Below are 23,049 nucleotides of genomic sequence, written 5' to 3'. Positions count from 1 at the left end.
TCTGCTCATTTGACTAACGTTACATCCCCGGTACAATACACAGAGACATCGTAGCTTCCGTAAGACATCATCTATGCAAAATTGAAGTGTGTAGTCTTTCCAATTACGCATTTTCACAGTCTTATACTTCAACAGTTTAACAATAAACCAAGACTTTCTTCGGTTGAAAAATTATCTTTTAAGTTGACAAACATCATATTTGTAATCCATGGCTCAATTCAAACGGGATCAAAAAATGATTTGCCTCTCCCCGTCCAAGTAGAAGGGCGTGACTTTGGCTCTCTATAACACTCTATCAAACTTTAAATCTTAAAAAAAATAAAAAATAGTGATTATCCCAAACATTTAGCTTATTTGCAGATGGTCATGGGAGAAAATTTACTTCATGGAGGGCAGGTGTCGAAGAACAACGTCCACGGCGTGAACAGGGTTGGTGCTGATGGGTTTTTCCAGGTTCACCGGTTCGGCCACACCGCGTCCCGTCAAGACTTCGTGGAGCATGTGCCAGCTGACCAATGACACAAACTTAATGGTAACTTTAAATGGGCGGTCCTTCCCACCGTCACCTGGCAGGGTGACATCCAGATCGACCTGAAAAAACAAGATTTATTTGTTGCTTACTGATCAATGATTTTTATTTTATTTTTAAACGCCTCCAAATATTACTTTAACTTTGGTATTATGCTGTTTTTAGGTGCGAGCCTATTTTCAGGGAGTCTCATCGATAAGAAGCCAAGAAAAGCTGACTTGAGCAACCATCTACACAAAACTTGTCATATTGACATTCTTTCTCAAGCTAAACTGATTTTTTTTTGTTGGTCCAGACAACTGAACACACCAGCATCCAGAGGGTATAAACTTACCCCACCAGTGGCGACAGGAAGTGGGGTAGCAGTGTAGAGGCTTCTCTTCCCATCATAAACTGGCAGACAGTCGCCAAAGATGGTCACCTTAAAATGCTGAACCATGGAGTCCACCACCTCCCTGAAAAGACCACCAGGGAAAATACATAGATCTACAATCCACGTACAGTATCAATCTAGGCTGACGTAGCTCAAAAGACATTTTAGGCAGTAACACAAAGTTGTTATTTGTATTTTTAAGAAGTGTTAGCTCGGCCGCTCATCAATTTTACAGTCAAACTGGTCTACAGTTTGTAAAGAACAACTCTTTTCTGTTACCTGTTGACCCGGCGAGGGCATTTATCAGGCTTGATGTCCACCTCATACAGGTAGACGTCAATCTTAGGTATGTCCACTTGGAAGCAGTTGGCCAGAAGCTTAATGGGCTTCCCAAGGGTGCCAAAGCCAGGTCGCCTTGGCAACGCAAATAAAGCTTGGGCTTCAGCGGCTGCTCCATCGTCTCCTGCAACAACAGATACCAAAAATAATCAAGTAAAATTGTTTACATCACTCTTTGGCTTTTTAGATACATGAAAAACATTGTTGTAAAAATAATATGAATATTCTTATATATTACAATATCTATCTTGATCATTTAAAAGTGAAGTGTTCCGACTAAAAATTAACGCTAATGTTGCTCTATACAGTTTGTGTTGGACGTAGGTAGGCAAGTGTTTACTGACATAAACCTTATCCACAATCGGCATTTATATCAATTCTGGACCATCTGTGTCCCAACATTCAATGTCCCAAAATAGCTTAAACAGAATCCGCACCAATGATCATGAACGTGATCCCCCCTTTCAAAACACGCTTTGAGAGGAAGGAAGTGGTTCTTAAGGAGGAAAGAGCAGACAGTGGGTGCTGAGATTAAAGATGGTCAGGGACGTTAAATTGCCTCATGTCAAACTGACAAAACTGAAACAAAACGAGCCAACACTGTATATCCCACATCAATCTGATAAAGACAGTATAAAAAGGTTACGGAGTTGGATGACATTTGGAATAAAGACCAGCTCAGTGGTCACAGACTTCTCCTGACTGACATGGCCTTTGCCAGACGTGATGAGAAGTAGGCGAGTGACACACCACGCCAATCTGACATCAATTTTGAGAAATGCCAAACTGGAAAGTACTCAGTGGAGAGAAAAAAAAAAAAAAGATTCACACAACCACACAATTTCCATAAATGTGACTCAGAGGCTCCACACACATACACACACTGAACTATTTATGTGTAAGGTCTGCACACCAAGCTGTTTAAATTGCAAGAGGTGCGCTTTGTTTGTAACAAAAGAAAAAAAAAGTGTACAGCTGAATAAAGCAGTGATGAACGTGGCCATGAAAGATAAGTACGACAGAGCAGCTGTGGGTGGAAAATATTAAATAGTTTCAGCTCCTGTCAGGATCAAGGGCCGACCCTGAACCTGCCGAGGTATCGTTCAGTAAAAGACTGCACTTTCTGCTCATATGTCCCCAGGTCGCTTCCTCCCCTGTGTGGTTCCCATGGCAATGGCACCCATGTTGCTACAGTTTCTCCATGGCAACTAAAGGTATGCTGACAGGAGGAGGGAAAACAGGTGCACACAGATCAGTCCCATTCATTGTGGAGGTCCGGTGACAAAAACTATTTGAAATATATGTTTGTTTTAAAACTATAATTTACTTTATTTTGATGTCATTGCGATTGCAGTTTTCTGTATTTATTGATTACTTCATTATGTGATGCAATATTGGTTAACTCCTGCGTGTAACCTATACCTAGTACCAGGTGTTTTAACTATTTCTGCCTGGATAAAGACCCTGTGAGGTCAAAACCGAACTGCCTAAAAGCGATTGCGCCATGCTTTGATATTTTTTTAGTTTTATGCAAAAAACTAAAGATTGCTCCAACACGGAGATTGCTCTAACACCCTATTACTATTGCTCACACAGTGTCCTATAATTTATCATTTCAGGAAGACTGACCTGTAGGAGCAACATAAAACGTTTCCCTGGTGGGTCAGCTGTAAGTCATACTAATCAAGGAACATTAAGCTGCCCTCTATGTGACAGTTAGAGAGAAAAAGCTCCACATTGGGAGTTGAACAAACACATATGCATCAATGAGGAAATCAGGAAGATATGACAAGGAAAGTCCAGGATTTTCAATTGGAGCAGAAACAATTGGTTGATTATTGATTAGTCAATTAACAGAAAATGAACCAACAACAATTATGATAATCAATTTCTCTTGTGAGTCACTCATCAACCAGAACTACCAAACATTCACTGGTTCCATCAGCTTCACAAATGTGAGGATTTGCTCTTTTTATCATTATTCAGTTAATATTTGGGGGGTTTGGACCCTTGGTCAGACACAAGCTATTTGATGGCATCCCCTTAGGCTCTAGGACATTGTGATGGGATGTTTTATTGGTTTGAACATTTATCATACTAATCACAATAATTAAAAAAACATGACTGACAAATGATACTGAAAATAACTAAGTTGCTGACCCTACATTCAAAAACACCTGTTACAGATTTTACAAGTACAAGAGCTGCTGATAAATCAGTTATGTTTACACTAAATAATCAAAGTCTGACTTGTATATTGTGTTCTAAATCTATGTTACTTTCTATTACAGCTTTGTTCTGCTCATTAGGTGAAAAATGGGTAGAGAATAAATGGGTCAGTTTCAGTGAACCAGTCCACCATTGGCCCCAACATCAATAATATACATGCTGGGACTCACAATGTGTGCCTGTAAAATGACCATGTCCTGCCATGCTCAACTGATGTGTAATTAGCAGAGACAGCGGTTAACAGAACATTATTCAATAACCAGGGTAACTATGGCAGCAGCTGGTGTGAAAGCCACACAAAAAGTGAGTCAGCCTACCTCTCAGGCTTCACGCACACCTGACGGGATCACCACCTGCATTTGACAGCCGGCAAAACATGACGTAGACAATACAAGTAACCAGTGAGACTGGTTTGGCGCATACACACAGACACACACCGAGGCGCAAAAATGACCGGTGAAACACCGCAGAGGACCTATCGAGCCAGTATGTTATGCCTGAAGTGCTGAAGATGGGAGTTTGAATTACGTTTTCAAGCTGAGCTGCTTTTGCACCAGTGCCCATGATAACCTGACAACTTATTTAACCACCATGTTAACGACTTAGATCAACTTGCGGCCCCCGAATGGTCAATCATGGGTGTTTAACTTGTGTCTAGCACTGCACACTGTCTGCAAATAACTCATGTGCAGCACCTGAACACCAAATTAAGCATGGCGGTTAGTAGAGGAATCCCACCTGTTGTTCCGATTTCCATTCATGAGGTCTCTGTCCGGATGACCCGGCACCCAGTGATTACTTCTCCTGTGCAGAGTAAAACTTGACTATAGATCCGCCGACTAAGCGCCGCACCGCGGCTACGCGACTCTCTGCTCCGCGGTCGCTGATTTGGAACCGGGCCGCTTGGGGGTCCCCTCGACTGGAAGTCTTCTCCCCAGACCTTCCTTACCGCGACTGACAACTCAAAGTTGAACAAAATGTCCCAGCGTTCGTCCTTTGGAGTTATTGCTGTTGTATCTGAAAGAAAAACAACGTTATGTCCAGTGTCGGAAATGTTTGTGACAGTTTGAACACGGAGTTGGTTACATTTCACTGATAGTCGTTAGCAGCGGTGGGTAAGCTAACAGCGACAGTTAGCTTTAGCCAACGACAACTAGCAACTCGACACACAAGACTGTTATGAATATTTACCCGGTCAGTGGCTGAATTAGTCCCCCCGGTTGGTTAACGTGTCAATCTGGTGTTCTTTTTCTTTATCAAATAGATACGTGGGCTTTTCTGCCCCGGCGTCCTCCTCGGTATCGGCGAGTAACCGGTCTGAAATCAGCACTTACACCGCCCTCTAGCTCACAAATGTAAAGTTTGCGAGAATAGAAAACCAAGACTTCCGGAACACTCATTCACAATAAAAGCATGAGTAACAAAACAAATTTTGCAAGGCAGATGTTTTAGCATCTGTCTTAGAGCTATTATTGTTCTACAAACACACACACACACACACACACACACACACACACACACACACACACACACACACACACACACACACACATTTAACATTCAAACCATGTGATCAGCTTGTAAAATATACCTTTTGTTTCTGCTTTCCAATTTAGTATACTCTCAACCCCTGCACCACTGCATCAATTAAACCACTCATTAATCATTGTATTAGTCAAAGTTGTGAAAATTGGCTCATGTTGACCACATACGCCATTAAAATACTGCTTACAACGTAAGAATAAAAATAATGCACAAAATGATATACTATTCTCTCGAAGGGCCAGTGTGACAATTATTTTGACTTTTGATAGGCCTTTGTAAGTTTCCTGATAATTTCCTGCTTCTAAAGGCCTTTATTTGAGTACAGTTTTGAATGTAGATTTTTTTACTTCAAATTGATCATTTTACACTGCTGATAGGGTGCTACCTTAACTGAAGTCAATAATTTTCATTGCTACATATACCCGGCAATTGTATCCCTCCCACAGGGAAGACCATCAGATTTCCGGTTTTGCTCTGTGTAATTTTGTCTAACTTGACGAAGCTGTTGCTCCCTCTACCTCCACCACCGAGGGAAATCCGTCGGAAATACCAACTGTAGAAAACAACGTCACTTCCTAGAAACTTTTTTCTCAACTATTTACGTCATGTTTTGAAACAACTGCTTGTATTTAAGGTGTTTTATGTTTCTATCCTGTCTTGTCCATCCAGGTAACAAAATATGACATGATCGTGTATCCACAAGTATTGTAGACATACACACTCCATACTGTAGATGTCTCCAAGATCCATGGACATCCTTTTTAACCACAGCTCCATAGAGAAACCACAGAAGAAAATAACCAGGAAATGTTACTTCACAGCAAAAGGAATTAGCCCTGTTTTCCCATTTCCTGGGAGAAGTTGATGGAGCAGCCAGCAACAAACAAGTGTGGAGTAACAGTCTTCTAATTACCCCTAACTGTTCAAATCAACTTTGCTTTAGGGTGGATTTTTTTGGTGATGGAGCAACAGTATCACATGTGTTTCCTCTTGTTCAACTGAATTAGGAGCATAAACTGCAGTCCCTGTCAACAGGATTGAGTGATTATTGGATCTTTGCTCATGTGTTAAATTAGAATGGAAAAGGTGATCAGCTGTTTTAAGAAGAGCCCAGATGCTGTGGCCAGGCTGATTTGCTTCCCCTGGGCGGGTGGAGGGTCCATCCACTATGCACGCTGGGGAAACGTCCTCAGCAGCTCCATAGAAGGTAAGACGCCATCTGTAAGTGCTGCACTTTGATCTGTTTATCTTTGGTGTTTGCTCTCAAATCACAATTTATTTTCAGACGTTTTAAATATTGCTAATGTCCTTTATCTAAAAAACAAGGTGAAAAGGAATTATGGGAATTTGAACTTAAAAATTGTGTCCTTGTACTGTGAAAACAAAGACACGTTACAATGGGATTATAATTTTTATTGTCTGTCACTTTCAGTGTTTGCTGTCAAACTTCCAGGCAGAGAGAGTCGAGCCAAAGAGCCGTTCTTTCAGAACATGCAGCAGGTTGTGGACGAGGTTATAAGTGTGCTGTTACCGCTGCTGAAAGAAAAGCCGTTTGCTCTGTTTGGACACAGGTACCGTAACAATACAGGCTTCATAAATCACATCATTCACATCTGTCTTGACAGCCTGCCCTGCCTTTCTTCATTCCACCACCTACAACTTCTTTTTTATTAACATTTGCACTTTCGTTATCTGTTTTTAGTTTTGGTGCCTTCACCAGTTTCGCTGTGGCAGAGGCTCTGAAGACACTGCACAACCTTGAACCTGTTCATATCTTCCTGTCTGGTGCCTCTGCACCTTATGTGAGTTTATTTATTACATTTCACTGTATTTGGCCGAGAATATCCACACAGCACCAACCAGTACTAATATCCAACAAGTCTCTGCCAACTCTGTTGATTAATTGTACTAATGTCCTGATTTCAGTTTATATTTGAAAGCCTGTAGAGACGTTTGTCCCCAAGGTAGACCTGTGTCACTGATTCTTACCTAGTATAACTGATTATATCTGCAGATAGTGGCATTATAACAATGATGGCTTGTTATTAACCTACTCAGTAGCTCATCTTAACCACAAATCCCGTAGTATTTTCAAAGCTTTCGTCTTTAAATTTGCTATGGTTCAAAATTAGAATTTGCTCTGCAAATTCATTAAAATGACTAAACCTGCATTGTGACGCTGTAAATTTACCTGATTTAAAGCTTTAGTGCTTTTTGAGATGAATGTCTGTCACATTGAAGCCATTGCCAAATCAGTTGATACAAAGCTTGTTAAGACGATCAGCTCCACAAAACGCTCTCTCTGTATTTACTACTGTGTTCAGAACGCAGAAACTTGAATGAAGATAATTACCTCTTCTGAAGAGTCCATTATGTTTTTTTAATCTTCCGTGGACCTTGTCCTCCTTGGTTACTAGCAAATGCGTGCAGTTTGGTTGTCATTACTTAGCATTCCTCACGGGGGTAGACAGAAACTACACGCTGTAGCTTTAAATAATTATTTTAGTAAGGTAAATTAATCAGTCCACTTGTATTACCTTCAGAACAATACTGCCTTAAGAAAAAAACACAACACACAACACCATATTCTAACATCAATCCATCGGTTTTCCCAACCATTTATCCTGTTCAGGGTCGCAGGTGAATTTAACAATGTCATCTTTCAATAGCTCTAATAACATATAGATGTCAAAAATGTTCTCAGAAATGATAAAGTCTTTAATGACAGGTGCATATGACCAACAAATAAACTGTAAATTGAGAAGGAAGAACAGTGTGCAGGATTTCTATTTATTCAGAAGGAATTGGATACAGTTCTGACCTGATGTAGGTCTACGGACCAAAACATCTGCTTTCTTCTACATATACCACTGTGTACAAAGTTTAGACCTGGTATTGTTATTATACCATTAATATATTGTGTTTTGTCTTTTAGTCAGAGACGCGTATCAAAGCCCCAAAGAGAAGCGATTTATCCGACGATGATTTTCTCAAGTGGTTGATTTCGATTGGAGGAACTCCTCCTGAGTTGCTGGCGAACCCTGAAGTGTTGAAGCTCTTCCTTCCCGCCCTGAAGGCCGACCTGCACATTGTGGAAAATTACAAGTGGGCTGACAACTTAAATTCATCTGTATTTACCCTTAATTTGAAATAATTTGGGATTCAGAATGAAATGTTTGTAGTGACTGAAGTTGCTGACTTTCCTGCAGGTGTGACGAGCCAGTCGTTCCGTTTCTCTCCTGCCCAGTCACGTGTTTCGATGGAAAGGATGACATTCCTCATGACTTACAAGGTCAGGCCTCTCATGTCCTGCAGCAACGCATTATCACCCTGTATGTCAGTTTCTGGCTGCTCAAAATCAGAAATCAAGGAAGATTTGGTCCCAGCAAATGCATTTTACATTCGGCAGCTTGTTTAGGTGTCATGAATTAAAATAGGCCCTATTACTGATTTAGTACCAAATACAAATGGCTACAAACTCATGTGCAAATTCCCATATCTTTATGAGCACTAGCCTGCTGTGAGAACAAAAAAAAGCTAATATTAATATAAAAAGCTAATATTTCTCCAAACTACATGTCGGACAATAGGCAGTGTTTGTAGATTTTCATTAAAAAACACATGTTATGATCGTACAGGACTGTTTGTGTTCTCTCTGTAGGATGTCTGACTCAGTTTAAGTGGGCTCCTTGTTCATATGTAAATAATTGTATTTTTATATTTCATCAACAGCTTGGAAAAGCATCACATCAGGTGATTTCACCGTAAGAATGCTCGACGGATCCCATTTTTATCTGAAGGAGTCTGGAAATGAAAATATTATATTAGACTATGTCACAAAGCAGGTGGAAACGTCAGAAATGGACTATTTATAATGAAATCGCTTTGTTAGATCTAAAAAAACTTAAAACTTTTTTTTACTAATTCATTGTGATGGAAATTAATTCTGGAAGTAATTTCAGAAGTGTGAAAAATTGTGACAAATTTGTGTGTGGTGGATAATAAAGAGTCATTTAACCCAATTTGACTTGTGATGCATCAATATTAGTGCTGCAAGTAACAATTATTTTATTATTATTGAATAATCTGAATAATACGTTAGTTTGATATAGTCAGTCAAGTTCCAGTTGCTGAAGGTGACATTTTTAACTTTCTCTACTTACCTTACTTTTATGTATCGGGTACAGCACACATTAATTAAAGAGCCTCTATTTGCTATGGAAGGTTAGTGAATGGCGGACCCAAAAAGCAGAGATGGAAGCAGAGGACAGTTTGATGAGTTATTGAAACATAAAACTATACAAAACCAAAGGAGTCCTGGAAAAGGCAGACAAAAAGGTCATCTAAAATAAAGTCCAAGTTAAAAAATAGAAACACAGGAGCACTAACTAACAGGACTGCAAACTGGAGACGAAACACAACGATCTGCACAGGACAAGGGGAACACAAAGGCAGAGGGGTAACCGGACCATCAAAATAAAACAGGAAACGGAACAAAAGACAAAAGCAGAAAAACAGACTACCAAAATAAGACAAAACTCCAAAAGAATGACACTATTATGCTTTTCAGATTGTTTCTGTCTTTTTGTGTGTTATATAATTTTTTGTTTGTGAAATGGATGTATAAAGCACAAAAAACACATTTCACTCCAAATGGAGCTTTCTCTCCCAGACTTTTTCTTTACTGCCAGAAACGTCCATCCCACATTCCTGTTGGAAATTCCTCAATTAGGGATGTCATTAGGCTCGTTCAAGATGAGCCAGGTCTGCGCAGAATCGATCACCGGCGATCGTCGCCCGTTGCATGCCGGTTAGATTTGTGTCCGACTTGATCCCGACTTGCTCTGACGTCATGCACACGTGGGCAGCGGAAATCTCACGAGAGCACGGCGGCCGCAGTTCTGAGACGCAGGCGGCGCAGTTGCTTTTCACCGACTGCAAGAGCCAGGCGGACCCAGAGCATGCTGGGAAACGCCGGCTTCTCAGCTGATTTAAAATCTGATTGATTTACAACATGATGACGTTTTATGTCAACTTCTTTATCGTTTTTGAATCGGAGGAATTTTAATTGCTATTTGTCTGATTTAAAGACTTATTCTGTCCAGAACACATGTTGTGTGGCTGATAGTGACGTTTAGAAGTCAGAGAGACTAATCTGATCAGATCACGTATCATCTACAGTGTGTTGTTAATTAAAATCAGCAACAGATCGCATGTAGAGCACTTTGCCAGCTACTCTGTCATAATTAAAACAACTGGAGGCAGTGTACAAGCTGATATGTGGGTCTGATTATATTGGTGCTGCCTGAGCCAGCACAGCCCGCCCAGTGGCTTGTTGGAATCTGGTTGACCAATCAGAGTGGGCCAGCTGACCAATCAGTGTAGACTGGGCTTTTCGAGAAGGCGGGCCTAGAGCTCAGACAGACTGTTTCAAGTAGAGTAGCAATGGCAGCATGAGAAAAATGTGTTTTCATCAAAGAATGTAAACCTAACCCTAAGCCCAGAAGTACAAATATGACAATGAAAAGGAGTATAATAGGGGCCCTTTAACGTCAGTTTGATGTAAATATGTCAGATTAATCTAGAAAGGCTAATTTTCATTTGTACAAATAATATAATAATGCATAGTTATGAAAAGAAAAAAAAACAGCCAAAAACAGCTTGTTGAAATAAATGAATCAATGAATGTCATCAATCTACTAATCAATGAAGTGACTAATCCTTTCACTTAATACACAGTAACTGACTCTACAAACAATTTTTATTTCCAAATCCATATTTTCAATCCATACAGTTCAAAACCAACCAGTCAAAGTGTTCTTTGTTAGAGGAACATAAAATATATACATATATGTATATATATATATATATATATATATATGTATATATATATATACCCGTTCAGTTGTGCACAGATTTGAGACGGTGGAAATGTCCACACAAACTTCATTTGTGAATAAATATAATGTGTCTTTCATAGATTTGGCATTTTTACAGTGGTCTTATTTTCAAGTTTAATATTTGACCTCGAGTACTTTTTTGACACATATGACAAAACACACACAAATGTTACAATGAGATTATAGAGCTGCAATTATTTTCCTATCCCTGTAATTAAATGTATCACCTTCATATACAACACAACACATAATTATCTACTTTCTAGAAAAATGTTTCTGGATAACAGTCAGGGATGAGATACTTCATAGGGACTGATTTGAAATGTTACTATGAATGAACCAGAGGAGAGAATATGATGATGTTTGATGTATGGTAGTAAATAACTTGCTACTGCGTATACAGGATATCTGGCTTTACATGCAGCCTCCCTTTTGCTCAAGTTAGAGCAACAAACAGAAGCTGGAAAGAAGGGCACACAGGTGGTGAGACTGGGAATGTTTTGTCTAGAGACACAGAAGTAAGATTAAGCAATGGCAAGGAAAACAATTCTTTCCCTAGTCAAAACTTTGGGGAGTAGACTGTGCAAAGCCTGAGGTTATGTTCTTTGTCTTTAGGCAGCCAGGTTAATGGGAGATGAAGAAGGGATGGGATGCGGCTACTTTTAAAGGTGAGGTGGTGGTGGTGGAGGTGGCCGCTTCTGGTCCTTCTCCGGGGAGGCAGGAGTGTCGGCCTGGGCAAAGGAGTCGTTGGACTGATTGCTGATGCGTAGAGGAGCCAGGCGGCGCAGGTTGGTGGGCGTCCACGGCAGCCTCACCTGGGCCCGCTGCGAAGGACTCACTGTGCCATCGGGCTCGTCCTGAGCCTGCCACGGAGGGATCTGCATCGGTCCCATTGGGTCCTGGTCTGGCATGAAGGATGGATTCTCAATTCCAGCTGGTTGTAAGACAGAAAAGCAATTAATGCTCACAGGATTTGGGCATTAAAGACACTAACATCTAGTAGTGGAAAGTTACTAAGTACATTTACTCAAGTTCTGAACTTAAGTCAAATTGTACTTGTACTTGTACTTTTTGAATATTTCCATTTTTATTACTTTACGGTTCTACTCCACTACAATTCAGAGGCAAATATTGTACGTCATACTCCACTACATTACTCCAACAACTTTGGTTAGTTATTTTTCTGATTAGGATTTTACATTAAATAAATTACATTACAAAAAATTAATTTTAAAGATTAAACCAGTGGTTACTAACCTTTTGGGCCTTTGCCTTACTAGAAACAGTGTCTAATTGGAGCCCATTGTCACATTATCGATGTCTTGATTTTTATGAAGTTCATTTAAGTAACTGCTTGAGGCCCAAGAAGGTAAAAACATTCAATGATTCACAAAACCAGTATAGTTTAGCGGATATTTCTTTTTTTATTCTTATCCGGCCCTTGCGAAGGGCCTGACCTCTAGGTTTGGATCCACTGGACCAAACTTACCATACCACTACATAAAGGAGTTAAAAAGGTAATACTTTATTTTGAGGGGTTTGCATAAGACTGACATGACACAGTCATAACCATGACATGACCCAGTTTCTTAAAGTTTGATAATTAGGCCTGCCATGACATATTTATGAGGTTATGTTGTCTAGGTTAATGTCAAGTTGTCGTAACAAACATCTCAAGCAACATGAACTTTGCATTAAAAGTGTAATAACCGACCGAATGACACCTAATGACAAAAGTCATGAACTTTAAAAAACACTCCTTCATGTTCAGGTGTCGTGCTATGGTTATGACAGTGTCATGTCAGTCTTATACACACTGCTTCAAATAAAGTGTTACCGTTAAAACCAACTCCACCTCAAACCGCTACAAATGTAAAAATATTTCTTACACATTGATGCATCAGTGTTAACAATCTAATGATGTCAGATGTAATAAAAAATCTGACATCACAGTCATGGGTCATTTTACACCAGAACGAGTATTGTGCGATACAATTTCTGTTAATGTTTTTGTACCTAAAGAGGATTGTAAATAAAGGACTTTTACTTGTATTTCTAGAATGTTGTATTGGTACTTTTACTCAAGTAAAGGACCTGAGTAGTTCTTCTTCCACTGATTAAGTTTACCTCCTGCTTTGTAGTTGAACTTGAAGGGGAATGAACCACCTGATGCCTTTGAGCCAGAGGCGCTGTCTCCCTCTGAGAACTCAAAACCTAGAAGAAGAAGAAAAAAAGGGTTTTCATTAAGCACTTGGACCATGTGTAGTTTTTAAAACTAAAACACTGATACTAACCTTCATCATTAGCATAGTAGTTTTTACTGTCCATGGATTTCCCATTTGGCATCTGCAAGTAGTAGAATAGTTATTTTATTTGTAAATTACATCTTAAACCAAGTTACAAAATGTGAAAAGCAAAGCTGTAGTGCACGTGTTTTGACTCTTAGGGCTGGATGTTATCATTGACTGTAAAATTAATGGACAGAGCATTTGTGACGTCACCCATTGGTTTGTGGAGATCTGCTATGAGTTGTTGAGTTTGCCGTTACGGGCGCGGTCACCCTGGTTGCGGATGTGATGATTGTAGATGAAAGGGAGGAGTGAGGGAGGAGCCCTTACACTCTACGTTACATTACGATTTTAAAATCACTGAGACCCTAATTCAAAAAAAATGAACAAATTTCTGTGTTGCAGAAGACTTGAAACTAGCGATGGAGACCACAAACTCATTATTAAAATGTTTACTGAGGTAATGAATCAAGTGAGAAGTCTTTCTCACGGACTTCTAAAGAAACCGACCTCCTTTTGCAACCGCACGTGTCCCCCTCCGCTGGAATTCAGATAGAATGCAGGTTAAAGGCACTTCTGCATTTGCAGCACTTTGCCGAACCAATGCTTTGTCCATTAATTTTACAGTCAATGGGTATTATTTTGCGATTATTTTTTCTAGTGCTGAGTTTAAGCACAATATCAAAATATATGATAATACTTTGTTATTACCTTACTTTTCTGCAAAAACTGTATTGTCTATTTTTTCTCTAATTTTGTTTTTATTTTTAAAAAGGAATGACAAAATAAAATAGGATAACATTTTGATAAATTTAGATTTAAATCAGGTACTACATTTTGAGTGATACCCAGCCATTTTGGCTATTGTATAATACCCCATGTAGTGTATACCAGGGGTCTTCAAATTTTTTTAAGACAAGGATCCTTTAACTGAAAGAGAGACAAAGCAGGGACTACTACTACATATTGTATAAAATGAAGTTGAATAATAAACTGGACCTACAATAACGTTTAGGGCGTCCTTAAGCCTTTACGCATACCTTTTTTTAGGGGTGTGACGAGACGCTTACTCCACGAGACGAGACACATCACGAGATTGGGTTCACGAGAACGAGACGAGACGAGATTTTTTAACAAAAAATTAAGAAATCTCGATGAATATTAATGAAGAAAATAGTTTTTATCAACTGAAAAATCACAAAATGCAAAACAATTTAGTGCATTTTGAAATCAAATTAATGATGAATGTTAATGTTAATGTTTTTTTTTACTATTTTAATGAATTATATGCAGTAAAGGACGTGCAAACACTGCAAAATGTTTTGTATAAACTCTACCAACTGGTTCTGCCCGTACAATTTCACACGAGAAATCTAACCTTTCCACAAAACGAACATAAAAATGAACAGTATAAATAAAATAAAATAATAAATGTGTAAATAACAGAAAAATAACACTTAAATGCAAACAGTAAGTGTATCAATAACCAAAGTACTGCTCTCTTAAAACTACAAGTGCAAACAGAAACAATTTTTTTTTATTTTTTTTATGTTGTCGCGGGTGCAGTAGTTAGTGGAGAGCTGTGGTGGTGCTGGAAGGGTTTGCATAGTGCTCGTGTTAGCGCGGTTTACGGCATTTTTTTCTTCCAATGTTTACATGTTGTGTTCGTCTTGTTGTCACTCTTTCGCCGTTTATCATTTCCGCAGGAAAACCAAATGTTGCCACACAAACGATTTAAAAGGGGCAGGGGGATCTTCAATAGTAATTTCACGCTCCATCACGCTGACACTCAAAGACTCCCAGACAACTTTTCACCTCGACGAGAAATCTCGTCACGTTTTAATCTCGTCACACCCTTATGGAATACTAAGCTATTAAATTAATTTTATACGTTTTTATAAATCGTGGTTTAATGTTAAAAATATGCTGTGTTTGGCACAGTGACTCTTTAGGGTTAACTGTATCTGTGGAGGCCTTAGTGACCACCTTATAGGCCAGTAAGCCTATTAATAATGGGGATTTATATTTGCTAATAATAGGTTGGAATTATGTAAAAGGACCCCCTGGGGTGCTGGACCTCTGTTCAAGATCTCTGTTCAACACTGTAAATGAAAATGACCTGTTGCTGGTCTTTCTTTGTGTGCTTGGTTATAGTCTTTGCTGGAGCAAGGCCCATCTTTGCAGACTTGAAGGACTCCAAACGGTTTCTCATGGTCCTCTGGAAGATCTCCTGCACCTCATTGTCATCTGTGTTGATATCAAAATGGTTCCGACTGTACCTGTGCAAGTGCTATACACAAGAGAACAAGAGACTTTTTTTTAAAGTTTTTTTTTTTTTTTAAAGAGTCAGTATGAGTTTGAAAGCAGAGTTTGAATTTGAGAGCAGATTTTTGATAGGACAAAGAGGACAAGAAGACAGTAACTTGTTACTTGTCTGTAACTTGTCACTCATCCAGAGAGTTTGTCACAAGTTTCAGACATTGTTTTTAATGGGACACTTTTACAGTTGCGTAATGTCCTTTGGGGCTTCTGAAGTTACAAAATAACCCTAATTGTGACAAACTGGGGGTGCAGTGTTTGAAAGAAGTGGGTATTTAGGAGGCCGGTTGCATGAAGCTACTGTGTTGCATGATGGGAAATGTAGGAAATGTAGATTCAGCATTTCTGGAGGTTGTAGGGGACTAAAAATCAGGATATTTTGGCCTCTGCTGCATCAACTTTGACCATTCTTTGTGAGTCATTAGCCTATATGGAAATGCAATACAATTTTATGAATGTAGTGTGTATAGTGATGTTACTGAAAATGCTTACCTGTTTCCTGCCCTTGTACAGATGCTGTTGCAGCAGGTGATGAGCGTCGATGTCCTCTGTTTCCCTTGTACCCTGCATGGCCTTCTCATGCATTTGCAGGCTCACTGATGACACAGGGTCTTTTCTACAGCGGGAACAAAATACTGTCAGTTACTTCATGCATTTAACCCACTCAGAGTACAGCATTAATTTAGGTTTATCATACAAAATATGGTGGAGAATTGGAGCTAGTTGTTGATCGTTTCTATTAGTTTGGTTGCTTGTTGTCCCCAGAGGGCGGTGTTGGAGCAGATCTAACGGAAGTAAATTCAATCAATGACAATTGTAGATTAACCCTGATTTTTAACTTCTAAGTACTTAACTCCTCCAGCCCTACACTCCATCCTGGACACTGCGATCCTCCTCTTCCTCACTGCTTTTCACGCCTGTCCACAATGGGGTTTAGAGCCTTCAGCCATTCTGCTCCTCGCCTTTGGACCTCCCTCCCACTATCCATTCGTACCATAGAGTCTCTAACCACCTTGAAAACATCCCTCAAAACCCACCTATTCTGAAAGGCCTACCCCACATGACTCCACTCTGCATAAACGTAATGGATAGATTGCTTTCTTTGAATTTTTTATCTCAATATTTTAAATGTGTTTGTTTTAATTTAATTATATTTGCCTTTTTAACTGTATTTTGCTTGTTTTAATTGTAAGGTGTCCTTGAGTGCTATGAAAGGCTCCCATAAATAAAAGGTATTATTATTATTAATGCACCTTTGGTATCTTCTAGTTGAAGAATGTCAATCTTCAAATTCGTAGTTATAGAAAGAAATGAAAGGAATCAGAGTTTTTCAATAAATTACTGCCCTTAAAGTTTGTTGTTGTATTTGCAGACTACCTTCTCCTGTGATTGTGGTGTGAATCAGGTAAAAATGTTTGCTCACCTCATAGAATCGGGATCATCTGACGCAGCAGCCATGATGTCAGGCAGGACCTCTGAGAACTCGTCTCCAAACTTCTTCTTGAAGTCGATGAATGCAGATTCATTGCGGATAAACTCCAAAGAGCCTCTACGTTCACCCTACCACATCAAGACCAGAGAACTTCTTTTACCAACTGTCATTATCCAGCGCCGGATCTCATGTCTGGTCCTTTAATGTCCACTTAAACACTTGAATATACTTATGCAGCATTTGTCCCTCACCTCATCCACGTAGCCCACGGCATCCTTGAGGTTTAGCTGATGGAAGACGTTGAAAATGTAGTCCTGTTTCTTCCTCGCCTCCGACGTCAACAAAAACCTTGACATCCACTTCTCCTCGAATATTTTCCACCTTCATAGTGAAAGAAGAGATTGTAGTTTCATTCAAAGCCATTTCATTGGTACTGCTTGAGTGGTTTTAAACAAGGGGGGATTCTAGGATCAAACCTTGCCTTGCAAAAGTGTTAACCCCCCGCGTACCAGTAATTTCACTGGATAACAATGAATATATGTAATTATATTGAACATGTGAAGAAACTACGAAAGTCCCTTCATGGACTGCCAGAATTGAATGAAATGATAATGATAGTGTAAACAGTACAAACCCAAACTTTCCTTGACTGGGTTACAGGTGCATAGTATTGGTGACAGCGACACAAAAACTAAATCTGTTTTTTTGAACCTGTAACTGTTTGCCCTCTGTCACTAACAGACAAGTTCGCAAACTTTAACTTGAAGCACTAAAATTCATTTTCTTTTTTAACTTATTTTTTTCATCATTATAATTTTTAGGGGGGCTGAGATGAAATTTAGGGGTACTGGTTTTAAAGATGTCTTTACATACTTGCCCCTCAGGTAGTTATCTCCTATTTGTCCAGATATATCTTCTATGGCAACAAGCGAGTGTTCAAACACCTAAAAAAAACAGAACAGAGATTCTGTAGTAGATGGACTGCACCCTTATACCTTATACCCTACATACTGTTCCTGCTGTTGTTGAATTTTGAGCTTTACCTTGTTCTGCACTTTTTCTACAAGTGTGACCTCCGCCACTGCAGCTCTCTTTACTTTGAGCCACGTGACAAAAGGTTTCATCGTTATTCCCTGCAACAGAAGGAGATTCATAAGTTAGCTGTTATGCCTTTTGTGTGAGAAAGTTGCCAAAAAAGTGACAGAAAAGTGGTTACCTGAAGAATGACAGTAAAGTACACTACAATGAGAGTAGTGCCGAGCATCAGTTTCTTCTCCTTAATTCTCTTGTCATCCAGCATCGCTGCCAGACCATATGCGACAGCCCCTCGCAGGCCACCATAGCTCATAATCAGCTGATCTATGAACGCTATAGGGACCAGCCTGTACTGGTTAAGCCACCAGGTTTGGATAAAGGTACCTGTAGTACACATGCACACAAACACAGTCTATTTTGTGACTTCTGATATCAAATAGTGGGCTCTTTGCGCTCCAAACCAACAGCCATAAACATAAATCTCACCAATAAATCTGTACACAAGGGTGAAGAAGAGCGTGAGGAGGACGAAGCCCGTGTTCCACACCCAGATTGTCTTATCGATGGCCGAGATGCCGAGGAACACAAAGATGATGGTTTCCGATCCATTTGCGAAAACCTTCATGACATATCTGACTGTGTTGACAGAGCTCTCAGCCATGTTTGAATTGAGGTACTTCTGGCAGCAAACACCACAGAAGGTGACCCTACAGAACAAAAAGCACAGAAATAGCTAAACATGTGTATTCCTTCCATAAATCTTTCTATGTACAGAAATATAAATGAGATGTTTTTCATTAAGAACTCACGAAAGGATGGCAGACAGGGAGAGCATATCAGCTGTCAGGTAGGAGAGGTATCCCAAGACAAAGACAAAGCCTGGCTCAATGATCTGGATGTTTTTGGTGTATTTACTCAGTAAAGAGACCAGCAGTCCAAACGCTAAGCCCACTAGGGAACCACCGAACGCCACCACAAAGAAGGAAACTGGAGAGAGCGAGTGGAAAAAACATGTTATAACTTATAACATAGTATAACTTGTAAACATGTCTGCATACATATAGCATCTTGGAAACCAAACCCTGCTAGAGTCTATGGACCCAGGCAGCAACACCTACACCACAAGCACATGTCACATTCTTTCCTATTAATGTGTAAATACATTTGACTCCTTACTTATCCCTTTAATGATCTCCACAGCATTTATTGCGGGTCCTCCCAGTTTCACAAACGCATCAAATACATTGAAGAGCACCTAAGAGAAGAAGAAGAAAGTTAATTTTGTTAGAAAAATGGATGTCACACACACACACACACACACACACACACACACATATTTACATAAACAGTATATCTACATTTGTTAATTTCAAATGCTTTCTTCTTATTTTTGTAATTATTCCTTATCTTGTTCCTTATCTGCAGCTCCTATATTGTCTTTAAATGCATCACAAGGGTTCTTCAATTTTCCTTGATTTTGGGCCTATAATGCCAATGTGTACTGAATATGAGACTGTACTAGAGACTTTTACTTGACTTTTTGTTTAGAAACTTATCTTGTTTTTTCATTTGAACTCCACGGTTTGAACATTTGTGTTTAAAAGTTTCTTTCACTCCCAGAAGTTAAATACTTTGAGGATAACACCTACCCTCACATATATAAAAGTGCAATGTTAATTTAATTTATTTTTTTAATTTGCCTCAGAGATGTCAGACACTGTACCTGCACTTTGATTGACCAGTGAGAGATAAAGTTCAAGCAAGATGACAAGACCTCAGTGAGGCTAAAGGTCTTTATTCTGAAGTGCACGCTTTCTGTCTTAGAAGTTTGAAAATGATGGATGCCTCGGCAAACTGTTCTGCCTCTCAGGTAACATTAAAAAAAAAAAAGCATTGTAGTATACGAACCACTGTCACACCGTCGTTGAGCAGCGACTCTCCAAACACCATGATGAAGAGGACTTCATTGACGTGGACTTGCTCAAACACAGCAAGGACGGCTACCGGGTCCACAGCAGCAATCAGACTGCCGAAGAGAAGATACTGCAGCAGACCGATGTTGAGATCACCTACAGCACAGCACAGAGGCCAAAATATACACTCAATTTGGCTTTTATTTAGTTTGAAAGAAGCTGTTAGAAAACCAGTCCTTTAATCACCGTACAATCCACTAGTTGACTAACAAGGCAACGACAGGCCCTTCTGAATAAATCTTGGCTCTATTTTAATTTGATATTTTTAGCCATACAAGCAACATGGATTTATGGATGGCAAATTAGTTTTGGTAATAGCTACTATAACTCCATCTCAGACCTCCAATCCGTCTCATCAGATAAAAGTATTTCCAACTCTAGTACAATGTTTTTTTAGTGCCTGACACTGACACACACCTCACACAATTCAAACTGTAGTCCCCTGTCACAGTCCTAGTGGACAATTCTTTCACTCCGCACACCCCTTGTTGAAATAAACTACAAAAATAAACAACAAAGATAAATTAACACAATAATGAGAGTGACAAAGCAGCAGGAGTTAAAAGTCTCTAAAAAGTGAAAGTCTCTTACCCATGGCTCCTCCCTCCTGACACCCCCACAGCGACAGCCCCAGGGTGGCAGCACACCAGACAGTCCCCAAGATGGCGTAGAGCAGGATGCCTCCCAAGTTGGTAAAAAAGAGCTTGTTTGGCATGGAGTAGCCCGCATCCAGGATGATTTGAGGCAACAGGAAGTAAAAGAAGACTGTTGGGGTCAGTGAGAAGGTCTGCTGAAGGTCGGCAGCCCAAACGATCCCACCCAGAATCCAGCCAAAGCAGATGAGCAAGGCACTCTCTGGGATCACATTAGTCACACTAGGAAAGGACTCGATGACTGAGAGAAGAGAAGTTTTATTCATTAAAAATGTCTTAGAAACAAAGAAAATATAATGTGAAACTTTATCTAGTGGGATCCCACACAAGCAAATGCAGTTTCATAACAATAAGTAAAAAGACCACATCTTACATTGTTAGATATTCAGATTCGACTGACAAAGTTTAAAATGCATCATACCTAAACCATGAAACTAAAAATAAAACTGCAAAATTTACAAATGATCAACTGAGAAAGTGCCACTTCTTTTTCTAAGCATATGATTAACCAGCATGGTGGTGCACATGAAGGGTCATAAAACTCTCTGTGTAAATAAAGACTTTTCTTAAGTTCAATGTTGTGGCCTGACAAAGTGTCATATATTTAATAATCAAACCTACTGAACGATAAAAATAGACCCATTTCAAAATGTGGATTTCTCTTTCTAGTCCACAGGGCTAAAGATTTTTTGTAACATTATGTTCTATTTAAAAGTAGTTAAAGGTTAAGTCGAGCCATTTTTAATGAGGTCTGTTATATTCCAATGGTAAGGTTTCCATTCGTGCATGAGAGTAGAACCCAAAGGAAGTAGAAGAGCAGTGCAATCTGTAAATATGATGCATCAAGTGATATCATTATTTAAAGTGATATAAAAGGTCAAAAACTTGCACAAACAAGCATAAAAACTGTAGAAACTCTTCTGTTGTCAGGGACATCATGCCATCCCCTGAGATAACACAGACTAGTGTTCACTGATGCCAGAAGTTACACTGTTTGTTACAATATAAGAACCATATCCTGATGCAAAGTCAAAAGAACAAATAGATAATAAAAATGTCTTCCTTTCCCAAAATTAAAGTATTGGCACCGTTAAAGGCCCTGAAAAAAAACTATTTTCTTAACCAGCTTTTTATTATTAACAATAGGGTCTAGGCTACGTCACAGAAAATAAATTAATTAATTAAAAAAACAATGGGGCCTAGATGAACATACCATTTTCAGCCAAACTTAGAACAGTTTTGGTTATTTACCATCGCAGATTTCTATATTTGTGTTGTTGTTCTGGCTTTTGTGAGTTGTGAGAAACTTTTACATTTATTTTGAAAATGGTCAAGGGTTTTAAAATACAAGTTCAAATGAATGTTCCCTTCTTTCACAAAACACATTCTCATTTTAAAATGAGATAATACGAATAATTCATGCACATGCCAACATGTGGAAGACCTTCCAGTGTGTAACAAAATGATAACATTGTTATTATTTGACATTAGGTGGGTTAAAAATAGCTCAACATTATCTTGTTTGACAAAGGAATCTATTGGATTACAATATCCAAGTTATGCATGATGTAACTCTAATAGGCTGCTATTTTCTAAACTTCTTTTAGACTTAGACTTAGACTTAGACTTAGCTTTATTTTTTTATTATTATTTTCTCATCTAGTAAGATCAATGGTCCTATAAAATGAGTAATTAATAATAATGGGTGACTGGTAGTCCATATATATCTGTCTACATCCTAAAAGAACACTTTTATAGGACATTTCATTTCATGAAATGTTTGTTACGTACCCAATTTAGCCAAAACAGCCACCAATATCCATATTGCAACTAGGTAAGGAGTCTTAACATGGTTCCACTTAAAGGTCACGATGGATATTCCTGTGATGACACTGGAGCCATTGCCTTGTTCAGTCTGACTCAAGTTAGATTTGAACTCAGACAGATGGGACTCTTGATGCAGTAGCGCCACGTCCCCGTTCACGCTCGGGACCCCTGCGATAAGGCGGATCAGTAACACTGACCCCAGCAGCCAGAGGTGTACATATCCGCAGCGTTGCATTCGATCAAACTGATTTCAAAATTTAGTGAAAAAGTCCTTTTGTCTCAGATAGTCAAGCAGGTGAACTATTCGACCAGACCAAACTGCCGGACAGTGTGTCACACCTCTTATCCCTCCTTTTCTTCTTGTAGGTATGTGCTTTCTCTGTCTTTTGTTTACTATCACTTTCTATCTTTTCCCTTCTCTTTTCCTCTACTGCTCCATCTTTCTATCTCAGTCTGTGACTCTGTGTTCTCCGGCAGTCTGTGGTCAGCAGCGAAGCAGTGAACTCAGAAGTGTGCAGAACCCTGGACTCACCCTTTTATATGTACAGTGTCTCCTCTATGACAAGGTTGTGTGTGTGTGTGTGTGTGTGTGTGTGTGTGTGTGTGT

At 39.3% G+C, this 23,049-nt stretch overlaps 3 protein-coding genes across 9 annotated transcripts in view; 1 reads left to right on the top strand and 2 right to left on the bottom strand.

Annotated features, from left to right (window-relative positions):
- Positions 1 to 4,826, bottom strand: part of ago3b (argonaute RISC catalytic component 3b) — a 19,708-nt gene extending 14,882 nt beyond the window's left edge. For all 4 annotated transcript variants that reach the window (XM_032535167.1, XM_032535169.1, XM_032535168.1 and 1 more), the window contains exons 1-5: positions 4,662 to 4,826; positions 4,209 to 4,487; positions 1,182 to 1,365; positions 864 to 984; positions 383 to 591 (exon numbers count right to left, since the gene is read on the bottom strand). In XM_032535167.1, the coding sequence (XP_032391058.1) occupies positions 383 to 591; positions 864 to 984; positions 1,182 to 1,365; positions 4,209 to 4,227 (533 nt within the window). In that variant the 5' untranslated portion in view covers positions 4,228 to 4,487; positions 4,662 to 4,826. The remainder of the gene's footprint in view (positions 1 to 382; positions 592 to 863; positions 985 to 1,181; positions 1,366 to 4,208; positions 4,488 to 4,661) is intronic.
- An 802-nt stretch (positions 4,827 to 5,628) lies between these two features.
- On the top strand, positions 5,629 to 9,033 carry olah (oleoyl-ACP hydrolase). 3 transcript variants are annotated; one of them, XM_032536106.1, is made up of 7 exons: positions 5,629 to 5,649; positions 6,092 to 6,222; positions 6,448 to 6,586; positions 6,718 to 6,817; positions 7,951 to 8,120; positions 8,225 to 8,307; positions 8,748 to 9,033. In XM_032536106.1, the coding sequence occupies exons 2-7, from the start codon at positions 6,093 to 6,095 to the stop codon at positions 8,888 to 8,890; spliced, it is 765 nt and encodes a 254-aa protein (XP_032391997.1). In that variant the 5' UTR covers positions 5,629 to 5,649; position 6,092; the 3' UTR covers positions 8,891 to 9,033. The 3 variants fall into 3 exon arrangements, with proteins under 3 accessions (XP_032391997.1, XP_032391994.1, XP_032391995.1); XM_032536103.1 differs by lacking the exon at positions 5,629 to 5,649 and adding an exon at positions 5,691 to 5,902; XM_032536104.1 differs by lacking the exon at positions 5,629 to 5,649 and adding an exon at positions 5,890 to 5,909.
- Positions 9,034 to 11,487: 2,454 nt separating this feature from the next.
- Positions 11,488 to 23,049, bottom strand: part of slc9a3.2 (solute carrier family 9 member A3, tandem duplicate 2) — a gene marked incomplete at its 5' end in the record, with an annotated part of 16,646 nt that continues 5,084 nt past the window's right edge. The window contains 15 exon segments of one of the 2 annotated variants that reach the window (XM_032535753.1): positions 11,488 to 11,849; positions 13,043 to 13,129; positions 13,210 to 13,264; positions 15,323 to 15,493; positions 16,015 to 16,138; positions 16,946 to 17,082; positions 17,206 to 17,335; positions 17,828 to 17,898; positions 17,998 to 18,087; positions 18,171 to 18,373; positions 18,476 to 18,696; positions 18,799 to 18,976; positions 19,166 to 19,244; positions 19,898 to 20,058; positions 20,554 to 20,856. In XM_032535753.1, coding sequence (XP_032391644.1) covers positions 11,578 to 11,849; positions 13,043 to 13,129; positions 13,210 to 13,264; positions 15,323 to 15,493; positions 16,015 to 16,138; positions 16,946 to 17,082; positions 17,206 to 17,335; positions 17,828 to 17,898; positions 17,998 to 18,087; positions 18,171 to 18,373; positions 18,476 to 18,696; positions 18,799 to 18,976; positions 19,166 to 19,244; positions 19,898 to 20,058; positions 20,554 to 20,856 — 2,282 coding nt within the window. In that variant the 3' untranslated portion in view covers positions 11,488 to 11,577. 2 annotated transcript variants of the gene reach the window in all.

This window comes from Etheostoma spectabile, chromosome 14 (assembly GCF_008692095.1).
Source record: "Etheostoma spectabile isolate EspeVRDwgs_2016 chromosome 14, UIUC_Espe_1.0, whole genome shotgun sequence".
Lineage (NCBI taxonomy): Eukaryota > Metazoa > Chordata > Actinopteri > Perciformes > Percidae > Etheostoma > Etheostoma spectabile.
This window is presented reverse-complemented; position numbering and strand designations above follow the sequence as displayed.

Coding starts and splice junctions, on each gene's coding strand:
- olah (XM_032536103.1), top strand. CDS start 5,880: ATGGAGCAGCCAGCAACAAACAA. Junction 6,223..6,447: donor CCTCAGCAGCTCCATAGAAG/GTAAGACGCCAT, acceptor TGTCACTTTCAG/TGTTTGCTGTCAAACTTCCA. Junction 8,121..8,224: donor CACATTGTGGAAAATTACAA/GTGGGCTGACAA, acceptor ACTTTCCTGCAG/GTGTGACGAGCCAGTCGTTC.